General features: G+C 37.0%; 1 protein-coding gene across 1 annotated transcript in view; it reads right to left on the reverse strand.

The window, feature by feature from the left end:
- The window catches only part of LOC138018351 (uncharacterized), a 66200-nt gene that overhangs the window by 27247 nt on the left and 26973 nt on the right, over window positions 1–11980 (reverse strand). The window contains exons 12-18 of the mRNA XM_068864956.1: window positions 10733–11020; window positions 9397–9684; window positions 6302–6589; window positions 4966–5253; window positions 3634–3921; window positions 2299–2586; window positions 963–1250 (exon numbers count right to left, since the gene is read on the reverse strand). Coding sequence (XP_068721057.1) covers window positions 963–1250; window positions 2299–2586; window positions 3634–3921; window positions 4966–5253; window positions 6302–6589; window positions 9397–9684; window positions 10733–11020 — 2016 coding nt within the window. The remainder of the gene's footprint in view (window positions 1–962; window positions 1251–2298; window positions 2587–3633; window positions 3922–4965; window positions 5254–6301; window positions 6590–9396; window positions 9685–10732; window positions 11021–11980) is intronic.

The raw sequence follows: 11980 nt of genomic DNA on the forward strand, positions 1-11980 counted from the left end.
CAATTGGCAAGGAAAGTGTTGCAAACGTGTCGCTCGGCGTAGTAGACGTTCATGTAACATACGCGAAGTGTCTGCCCTGGACATAACGAATTTTTTTTTGGGCGACCAAAATTTTTTTATGGCGACCATTTTACAATTGAAGGTCGCCAAAAGGCGACTTTTTGAAAAAGTGAGCTTGGAGCGCTGTCAAGTGAACTTTTTTCTGCAATAAATGCAACAAAAATTGATAGAACAATTCTTAAGAAAAAAACGGACTTACAAAAACGTCAGTTAAGCTATGAAAGACCTTTAATCCAGGTTTCAGTACTGTGTTTTGTAGAGTAATTTGCCATCATTTTTTGTTAAGTTTTGCCCCTCCTTGGTATTAAAAGTAAAAAAATTCCTCTCGGTCACCTTTCTTTTGTTTATGCCCCTCTTCTTGCAATTGGTGTTGCATTACTTGCCATAAAAGTGTACAAGTTGAAGGTTTCAATTTTACTGGATATGTCCAATCAAAATGGAGTGATCTTCTTGAATGTATTCTTAATAAATGGGAAATAGCAAAGCAATCAAGTGTCTATTTGAATAGAACCGTTTATTAAATATAGAGTATTTCTTGACTAAAGTGGTGGAATTAAATCTTTTAAAATGCCATGCAACATGAACAGATTTCGCAAAAAAGCGACATGTTTACGAAAATAAAGTGTATTTTAGTAAAAAAATAAAAATCAAATAAACTCTACACAACAATTAAAATAATCGGAGCAGAACGCAAGTTGCCAGTCCAGTTCTTATCTACAATTTCATGACAAATTTGTACACTGTTAAAGCTCGTCGGAACAAATACGACCATGCAAATTCAGTGTTTGATGAAGACGAAGTAAACACTAGTCCTTCGTTCTAGTTTATAAGTCCTTTTCCCCTCAAGAAAACACCGCATTCTATTTTTTGTGCATTTAATAGACACTTTTTTGACATTTTACCTTTGATGACATGAACCTGATTGGCCCACGGTCCACCTTCGCCATCGGACCCACAGGCTGCAGATCTGCCGTGCTTGTCGAAGGTCTGGTCCGCTGTAGCACTGGCTGCGCACCATCCTCCATTTTGAACTGCAAACATCTTGTATCCTTTTCTCATTGCAGCCACGGCGCACTTTACAATGGCGTTCTTTCGAGCAACATATGATCCATCCAGAATGGAATCTTTTCCTTCCAATGGTTGGATGGCTCGATTGGAGGTGTCTTTGAAGCAGCCGATGGTTTCAAAACCTGATGGATAGTCAAACTTTATATTTATTATATTGCTGTACGATTTTTTAAGACTATGGCACAACATTACAATGGAAATATAAAAGAAAAGGCCGCAAATAAAAATGCCCGTTTGTGAGTGTTATTTGAATTTCTTTATTGTTATTCAACCTACATCCGCTTACAAAAAGTAACCGATCTAAACAATCCACCAAAGAAAAACGGAAACCGCAGAAAATAAAACGTTCTGAAAATTGGACGAGTACCTATTAATTTGGAATTGTGCGAGAATATCAAGTGAACTTTTTTTTGCAATAAATGCAACAAAAATTGCCGGACCAAATCTAAAGAAAAAAAAGGACTTACAAAAACGTCAGTTAAGCTATGAAAGACCTTTAATCCAGGTTTGAGTACTGTGTTTTGTAGAGTAATTTGTCATCATTTTTTGTTAAGTTTTGCCCCTCCTTGGTATTAAAAGTTCAAACATTGCTCTCGGTCACCTTTCTTTTGTTTATGCCCCTCTTCTTGCAATTGGCATTGCATTACTTGCCATAAAAGAGTACAAGTTGAAGATTACAATTTTACGTCATATGTCCAATCAGAATCGAGTGACCTTCTTGAATGTATTCTTAATAAATGGAAAATAGCAAAGCAATCAAGTGTCTATTTAAATAAGACCGTTTATTAAATATGAAGTAGTTCATAACTGGAGCGGTGGAATTAAATCTTTTAAAATGCCATGCAACATGAACAGGTTTCGCAAAAAAGCGACATGTTTACGAAAATAAAGTGTATTTTAGTAAGAAAAAAGAAATCAAATAAACTGTACACAACAATTAAAATAATCGGAGCAGAACGCAAGTTGCCATTCTAGTTCTTATCTACAATTTCATGACAAATTTGTACACTGTTAAAGCTCGTCGGAACAAATACGACCATGCAAATTCAGTGTTTGATAAAGACGAAGTAAACACTAGTCCTTCGTCCTAGTTTATAAGTCCTTTTCTCCTCAAGAAAACACCGCATTCTATTTTTTGTGCATTTAATAGACACTTTTTTGACATTTTACCTTTGATGACATAAACCTGATTGGCCCACGGTCCACCTTCGCCATCGGACCCACAGGCTGCAGATCTGCCGTGCTTGTCGAAGGTCTGGTCCGCTGTAGCACTGGCTGCGCACCATCCTCCATTTTGAACTGCAAACATCTTGTATCCTTTTCTCATTGCAGCCACGGCGCACTTTGCAATGGCGTTCTTTCGAGCACCATACGATCCATCCAGAATGGAATCTTTTCCTTCCAATGGTTGGATGGCTCGATTGGAGGTGTCTTTGAAGCAGCCGATGGTTTCAAAACCTGATGGAAAGTCAAACTTTATATTTACTATATTGCTGTACGATTTTGCAAGACTATGGCACAACATTACAATGGAAATATAAAAGAAAAGGCCGCAAATAAAATTGCCCGTTTGTGAGTGTTATTTGAATTTCTTTATTGTTATTCAACCTAGATCCGCTTACAAAAAGTAACCGATCTAAACAATCCACCAAGGAAAACTGAAACCGCAGAAAATAAAACGTTCTGAAAATTGGACGAGTACCTATTAATTCGGAATTGTGCGAGAATATCAAGTGAACTTTTTTCTGCAATAAATGCAACAAAAATTGATAGAACAATTCTTAAGAAAAAAACGGACTTACAAAAACGTCAGTTAAGCTATGAAAGACCTTTAATCCAGGTTTCAGTACTGTGTTTTGTAGAGTAATTTGCCATCATTTTTTGTTAAGTTTTGCCCCTCCTTGGTATTAAAAGTAAAAAAATTCCTCTCGGTCACCTTTCTTTTGTTTATGCCCCTCTTCTTGCAATTGGTGTTGCATTACTTGCCATAAAAGTGTACAAGTTGAAGGTTTCAATTTTACTGGATATGTCCAATCAAAATGGAGTGATCTTCTTGAATGTATTCTTAATAAATGGGAAATAGCAAAGCAATCAAGTGTCTATTTGAATAGAACCGTTTATTAAATATAGAGTATTTCTTGACTAAAGTGGTGGAATTAAATCTTTTAAAATGCCATGCAACATGAACAGATTTCGCAAAAAAGCGACATGTTTACGAAAATAAAGTGTATTTTAGTAAAAAAATAAAAATCAAATAAACTCTACACAACAATTAAAATAATCGCAGCAGAACGCAAGTTGCCAGTCCAGTTCTTATCTACAATTTCATGACAAATTTGTACACTGTTAAAGCTCGTCGGAACAAATACGACCATGCAAATTCAGTGTTTGATGAAGATGAAGTACACACTAGTCCTTCGTCCTAGTTTATAAGTCCTTTTCTCCACAAGAAAACACCGCATTTTATTTTTTGTCCATTTAATAGACACTTTTTTGACATTTTACCTTTGATGACATAAACCTGATTGGCCCACGGTCCACCTTCGCCATCGGACCCACAGGCTGCAGATCTGCCGTGCTTGTCGAAGGTCTGGTCCGCTGTAGCACTGGCTGCGCACCATCCTCCATTTTGAACTGCAAACATCTTGTATCCTTTTCTCATTGCAGCCACGGCGCACTTTGCAATGGCGTTCTTTCGAGCACCATACGATCCATCCAGAATGGAATCTTTTCCTTCCAATGGTTGGATGGCTCGATTGGAGGTGTCTTTGAAGCAGCCGATGGTTTCAAAACCTGATGGAAAGTCAAACTTTATATTTACTATATTGCTGTACGATTTTGCAAGACTATGGCACAACATTACAATGGAAATATAAAAGAAAAGGCCGCAAATAAAATTGCCCGTTTGTGAGTGTTATTTGGATTTCTTTATTGTTATTCAACCTAGATCCGCTTACAAAAAGTAACCGATCTAAACAATCCACCAAGGAAAACTGAAACCGCAGAAAATAAAACGTTCTGAAAATTGGACGAGTACCTATTAATTCGGAATTGTGCGAGAATATCAAGTGAACTTTTTTCTGCAATAAATGCAACAAAAATTGATAGAACAATTCTTAAGAAAAAAACGGACTTACAAAAACGTCAGTTAAGCTATGAAAGACCTTTAATCCAGGTTTCAGTACTGTGTTTTGTAGAGTAATTTGCCATCATTTTTTGTTAAGTTTTGCCCCTCCTTGGTATTAAAAGTAAAAAAATTCCTCTCGGTCACCTTTCTTTTGTTTATGCCCCTCTTCTTGCAATTGGTGTTGCATTACTTGCCATAAAAGTGTACAAGTTGAAGGTTTCAATTTTACTGGATATGTCCAATCAAAATGGAGTGATCTTCTTGAATGTATTCTTAATAAATGGGAAATAGCAAAGCAATCAAGTGTCTATTTGAATAGAACCGTTTATTAAATATAGAGTATTTCTTGACTAAAGTGGTGGAATTAAATCTTTTAAAATGCCATGCAACATGAACAGATTTCGCAAAAAAGCGACATGTTTACGAAAATAAAGTGTATTTTAGTAAAAAAATAAAAATCAAATAAACTCTACACAATTAAAATAATCGGAGCAGAACGCAAGTTGCCAGTCCAGTTCTTATCTACAATTTCATGACAAATTTGTACACTGTTAAAGCTCGTCGGAACAAATACGACCATGCAAATTCAGTGTTTGATGAAGACGAAGTAAACACTAGTCCTTCGTCCTAGTTTATAAGTCCTTTTCCCCTCAAGAAAACACCGCATTCTATTTTTTGTGCATTTAATAGACACTTTTTTGACATTTTACCTTTGATGACATAAACCTGATTGGCCCACGGTCCACCTTCGCCATCGGACCCACAGGCTGCAGATCTGCCGTGCTTGTCGAAGGTCTGGTCCGCTGTAGCACTGGCTGCGCACCATCCTCCATTTTGAACTGCAAACATCTTGTATCCTTTTCTCATTGCAGCCACGGCGCACTTTGCAATGGCGTTCTTTCGAGCAACATATGATCCATCCAGAATGGAATCTTTTCCTTCCAATGGTTGGATGGCTCGATTGGAGGTGTCTTTGAAGCAGCCGATGGTTTCAAAACCTGATGGATAGTCAAACTTTATATTTATTATATTGCTGTACGATTTTTTAAGACTATGGCACAACATTACAATGGAAATATAAAAGAAAAGGCCGCAAATAAAAATGCCCGTTTGTGAGTGTTATTTGAATTTCTTTATTGTTATTCAACCTACATCCGCTTACAAAAAGTAACCGATCTAAACAATCCACCAAAGAAAAACGGAAACCGCAGAAAATAAAACGTTCTGAAAATTGGACGAGTACCTATTAATTTGGAATTGTGCGAGAATATCAAGTGAACTTTTTTTTGCAATAAATGCAACAAAAATTGCCGGACCAAATCTAAAGAAAAAAAAGGACTTACAAAAACGTCAGTTAAGCTATGAAAGACCTTTAATCCAGGTTTGAGTACTGTGTTTTGTAGAGTAATTTGTCATCATTTTTTGTTAAGTTTTGCCCCTCCTTGGTATTAAAAGTTCAAACATTGCTCTCGGTCACCTTTCTTTTGTTTATGCCCCTCTTCTTGCAATTGGCATTGCATTACTTGCCATAAAAGAGTACAAGTTGAAGATTACAATTTTACGTCATATGTCCAATCAGAATCGAGTGACCTTCTTGAATGTATTCTTAATAAATGGAAAATAGCAAGGCAATCAAGTGTCTATTTAAATAAGACCGTTTATTAAATATGAAGTAGTTCATAACTGGAGCGGTGGAATTAAATCTTTTAAAATGCCATGCAACATGAACAGGTTTCGCAAAAAAGCGACATGTTTACGAAAATAAAGTGTATTTTAGTAAGAAAAAAGAAATCAAATAAACTGTACACAACAATTAAAATAATCGGAGCAGAACGCAAGTTGCCATTCTAGTTCTTATCTACAATTTCATGACAAATTTGTACACTGTTAAAGCTCGTCGGAACAAATACGACCATGCAAATTCAGTGTTTGATGAAGATGAAGTACACACTAGTCCTTCGTCCTAGTTTATAAGTCCTTTTCTCCACAAGAAAACACCGCATTTTATTTTTTGTGCATTTAATAGACACTTTTTTTACATTTTACCTTTGATGACATAAACCTGATTGGCCCACGGTCCACCTTCGCCATCGGACCCACAGGCTGCAGATCTGCCGTGCTTGTCGAAGGTCTGGTCCGCTGTAGCACTGGCTGCGCACCATCCTCCATTTTGAACTGCAAACATCTTGTATCCTTTTCTCATTGCAGCCACGGCGCACTTTGCAATGGCGTTCTTTCGAGCACCATACGATCCATCCAGAATGGAATCTTTTCCTTCCAATGGTTGGATGGCTCGATTGGAGGTGTCTTTGAAGCAGCCGATGGTTTCAAAACCTGATGGAAAGTCAAACTTTATATTTACTATATTGCTGTACGATTTTGCAAGACTATGGCACAACATTACAATGGAAATATAAAAGAAAAGGCCGCAAATAAAATTGCCCGTTTGTGAGTGTTATTTGGATTTCTTTATTGTTATTCAACCTAGATCCGCTTACAAAAAGTAACCGATCTAAACAATCCACCAAGGAAAACTGAAACCGCAGAAAATAAAACGTTCTGAAAATTGGACGAGTACCTATTAATTCGGAATTGTGCGAGAATATCAAGCAGCGCTCCAAGCTGCGACCATTTTGGTCGCCATGGCGAGTGGAAAAAATATTTGGCGACTAAAATTTTGACGAAAGTCGCCAATTGGCGACCGACAGATTATAAAAGAAACTTACTTGGAAAATTAATCGATCTTTGGTCGAATTATCAAAAGCAAAAGCGACGGTATCACCTGTCTTTCTCTTTCTCGCCGTTCCGCCATTCGATACGAATGCGTAAAGCTAAACTGAGCGAAAACTGGGAACAAGCCAAACTATACTTCCTGTACCCTGCTGAGGAGCGGAACTGACTTCCATCCCGACAGAGACAGTTCTCTGTTGAGACGCATCAGTGAACACAGACGATTTGCCGCCCCGGTCGACCTGTTGGCGGCGAAATCCAATCCAAGATTGAACGCTGCAGGATTTTCAATGTATTTATAATAAAAATAACTTTAGTTGAGAGCATTTCTGTCTTATTTTGTGTATATCATATAAGTTTTGGGGCACGGTCTTGTGGGAAAAAAGTGAGGATGTTTAATTTTCCCATAGGAAGAAAAAATTCAGTGCTGACTCCAAGTGCAGTTGTCACACATCAATGATTGCGAGAATGTTGTTTTTAGCCTCTTGAATGAGAGGGATAAAACGAGGCAATCTAAAAGGGGTTTTTCCTTCAACAGTGATCGCTAAAAAAATGGTAAAAGTGAGCTGGTTTTTTTTTCAAATTTTCGCGAAATATGGGATACAAATGGGATAAACCGAGAAAGTTGGTTTCTTTTGTCAGCGTTGCTGGTCATCGCCGATCTCAGTCACTCATAGCGATGACTGTCACGCAAAAACAAAACTAGGTAAATCCACACAGGGTTATTGTAGTTTATAGTGGTTGATTATAAAAAGAAAATAATGTTACTATAAAGCGGATTGAAGTGTCTTCTAATCGAGTTTGAACTCAACAATTTAATCTGAATAAGGTTGTTACGATGCGTACAGAGATATTTAGTTTTTAAAGCAAGGACGGGTCACATTCTTTTGAGCGCGAAAACTATCCAATCAGAAGCTTCATAAGGGTTGTCTGCATCCATGAAAGAATGTGAAAAAAATGAAAGTGGGCTCAGTCTTTCTTTTCTGTCATGATGAAAGACTTTGAGGAAATTTTCAAGACCTTGAAAGACCTTTTGGTCAGTGAAGACTCATCATCAACTGAAAGAGTACTCGCCCTGCAAGAAGAGCATGAGCAAATTCTCCGTGCAGAATTGGAAAGCGTCCCGAAAGTAAATTTATCGAGGTTTTCGGGAGATAAACTGGGGACTGCTTTACTTCCTGAAGAACAACGTGGCCTACGAGCTGTAAAGGTTTCCGGCGATGGGAATTGCCTGTACAATTCGGCATCAGTTTTAATTAAGGGAGATGAGACACCAAAGTGGAACCTTACGAGTATTAACTGCGTGTGAACTTTATTTTAATGCAGAATTCTATGCAAATCATGCAAAGATCTCTCAGGCAAGTGGAGTTTCACCATATTCTGAGTCTCTTCCTTCTCTTTGTCTTGCCCGTTACTACAATATTTTAATCGGCAAGCGAGTAAATGTAACAATTGGCAAGGAAAGTGTTGCAAACGTGTCGCTCGGCGTAGTAGACGTTCATGTAACATACGCGAAGTGTCTGCCCTGGACATAACGAATTTTTTTTTGGGCGACCAAAATTTTTTTATGGCGACCATTTTACAATTGAAGGTCGCCAAAAGGCGACTTTTTGAAAAAGTGAGCTTGGAGCGCTGTCAAGTGAACTTTTTTCTGCAATAAATGCAACAAAAATTGATAGAACAATTCTTAAGAAAAAAACGGACTTACAAAAACGTCAGTTAAGCTATGAAAGACCTTTAATCCAGGTTTCAGTACTGTGTTTTGTAGAGTAATTTGCCATCATTTTTTGTTAAGTTTTGCCCCTCCTTGGTATTAAAAGTAAAAAAATTCCTCTCGGTCACCTTTCTTTTGTTTATGCCCCTCTTCTTGCAATTGGTGTTCCATTACTTGCCATAAAAGTGTACAAGTTGAAGGTTTCAATTTTACTGGATATGTCCAATCAAAATGGAGTGATCTTCTTGAATGTATTCTTAATAAATGGGAAATAGCAAAGCAATCAAGTGTCTATTTGAATAGAACCGTTTATTAAATATAGAGTATTTCTTGACTAAAGTGGTGGAATTAAATCTTTTAAAATGCCATGCAACATGAACAAATTTCGCAAAAAAGCGACATGTTTACGAAAATAAAGTGTATTTTAGTAAAAAAATAAAAATCAAATAAACTCTACACAACAATTAAAATAATCGGAGCAGAACGCAAGTTGCCAGTCCAGTTCTTATCTACAATTTCATGACAAATTTGTACACTGTTAAAGCTCGTCGGAACAAATACGACCATGCAAATTCAGTGTTTGATGAAGACGAAGTAAACACTAGTCCTTCGTTCTAGTTTATAAGTCCTTTTCCCCTCAAGAAAACACCGCATTCTATTTTTTGTGCATTTAATAGACACTTTTTTGACATTTTACCTTTGATGACATAAACCTGATTGGCCCACGGTCCACCTTCGCCATCGGACCCACAGGCTGCAGATCTGCCGTGCTTGTCGAAGGTCTGGTCCGCTGTAGCACTGGCTGCGCACCATCCTCCATTTTGAACTGCAAACATCTTGTATCCTTTTCTCATTGCAGCCACGGCGCACTTTACAATGGCGTTCTTTCGAGCAACATATGATCCATCCAGAATGGAATCTTTTCCTTCCAATGGTTGGATGGCTCGATTGGAGGTGTCTTTGAAGCAGCCGATGGTTTCAAAACCTGATGGATAGTCAAACTTTATATTTATTATATTGCTGTACGATTTTTTAAGACTATGGCACAACATTACAATGGAAATATAAAAGAAAAGGCCGCAAATAAAAATGCCCGTTTGTGAGTGTTATTTGAATTTCTTTATTGTTATTCAACCTACATCCGCTTACAAAAAGTAACCGATCTAAACAATCCACCAAAGAAAAACGGAAACCGCAGAAAATAAAACGTTCTAAAAATTGGACGAGTACCTATTAATTTGGAATTGTGCGAGAATATCAAGTGAACTTTTTTTTGCAATAAATGCAACAAAAATTGCCGGACCAAATCTAAAGAAAAAAAAGGACTTACAAAAACGTCAGTTAAGCTATGAAAGACCTTTAATCCAGGTTTGAGTACTGTGTTTTGTAGAGTAATTTGTCATCATTTTTTGTTAAGTTTTGCCCCTCCTTGGTATTAAAAGTTCAAACATTGCTCTCGGTCACCTTTCTTTTGTTTATGCCCCTCTTCTTGCAATTGGCATTGCATTACTTGCCATAAAAGAGTACAAGTTGAAGATTACAATTTTACGTCATATGTCCAATCAGAATCGAGTGACCTTCTTGAATGTATTCTTAATAAATGGAAAATAGCAAAGCAATCAAGTGTCTATTTAAATAAGACCGTTTATTAAATATGAAGTAGTTCATAACTGGAGCGGTGGAATTAAATCTTTTAAAATGCCATGCAACATGAACAGGTTTCGCAAAAAAGCGACATGTTTACGAAAATAAAGTGTATTTTAGTAAGAAAAAAGAAATCAAATAAACTGTACACAACAATTAAAATAATCGGAGCAGAACGCAAGTTGCCATTCTAGTTCTTATCTACAATTTCATGACAAATTTGTACACTGTTAAAGCTCGTCGGAACAAATACGACCATGCAAATTCAGTGTTTGATAAAGACGAAGTAAACACTAGTCCTTCGTCCTAGTTTATAAGTCCTTTTCTCCTCAAGAAAACACCGCATTCTATTTTTTGTGCATTTAATAGACACTTTTTTGACATTTTACCTTTGATGACATAAACCTGATTGGCCCACGGTCCACCTTCGCCATCGGACCCACAGGCTGCAGATCTGCCGTGCTTGTCGAAGGTCTGGTCCGCTGTAGCACTGGCTGCGCACCATCCTCCATTTTGAACTGCAAACATCTTGTATCCTTTTCTCATTGCAGCCACGGCGCACTTTGCAATGGCGTTCTTTCGAGCACCATACGATCCATCCAGAATGGAATCTTTTCCTTCCAATGGTTGGATGGCTCGATTGGAGGTGTCTTTGAAGCAGCCGATGGTTTCAAAACCTGATGGAAAGTCAAACTTTATATTTACTATATTGCTGTACGATTTTGCAAGACTATGGCACAACATTACAATGGAAATATAAAAGAAAAGGCCGCAAATAAAATTGCCCGTTTGTGAGTGTTATTTGAATTTCTTTATTGTTATTCAACCTAGATCCGCTTAAAAAAAGTAACCGATCTAAACAATCCACCAAGGAAAACTGAAACCGCAGAAAATAAAACGTTCTGAAAATTGGACGAGTACCTATTAATTCGGAAGTGTGCGAGAATATCAAGTGAACTTTTTTTTGCAATAAATGCAACAAAAATTGATAGAACAATTCTTAAGAAAAAAACGGACTTACAGAAACGTCAGTTAAGCTATGAAAGACCTTTAATCCAGGTTTCAGTACTGTGTTTTGTAGAGTAATTTGCCATAATTTTTTGTTAAGTTTTGCCCCTCCTTGGTATTAAAAGTAAAAAAATTCCTCTCGGTCACCTTTCTTTTGTTTATGCCCCTCTTCTTGCAATTGGTGTTGCATTACTTGCCATAAAAGTGTACAAGTTGAAGGTTTCAATTTTACTGGATATGTCCAATCAAAATGGAGTGATCTTCTTGAATGTATTCTTAATAAATGGGAAATAGCAAGGCAATCAAGTGTCTATTTTAATAGAACCGTTTATTAAATATAGAGTATTTCTTGACTAAAGTGGTGGAATTAAATCTTTTAAAATGCCATGCAACATGAACAGATTTCGCAAAAAAGCGACATGTTTACGACAATAAAGTGTATTTTAGTAAGAAAAAAAAAGTCAAATAAACTGTACACAACAATTAAAATATTCGGAGCAGAACGCAAGTTGCCATTCTAGTTCTTATCTACAATTTCATGACAAATTTGTACACTGTTAAAGCTCGTCGGAACAAATACGACCATGCAAATTCAGTGTTTGATAAAGATGAAGTATACACTAATCCTT

Source organism: Montipora capricornis, chromosome 10, assembly GCF_036669925.1.
Source record: "Montipora capricornis isolate CH-2021 chromosome 10, ASM3666992v2, whole genome shotgun sequence".
NCBI lineage: Eukaryota > Metazoa > Cnidaria > Anthozoa > Scleractinia > Acroporidae > Montipora > Montipora capricornis.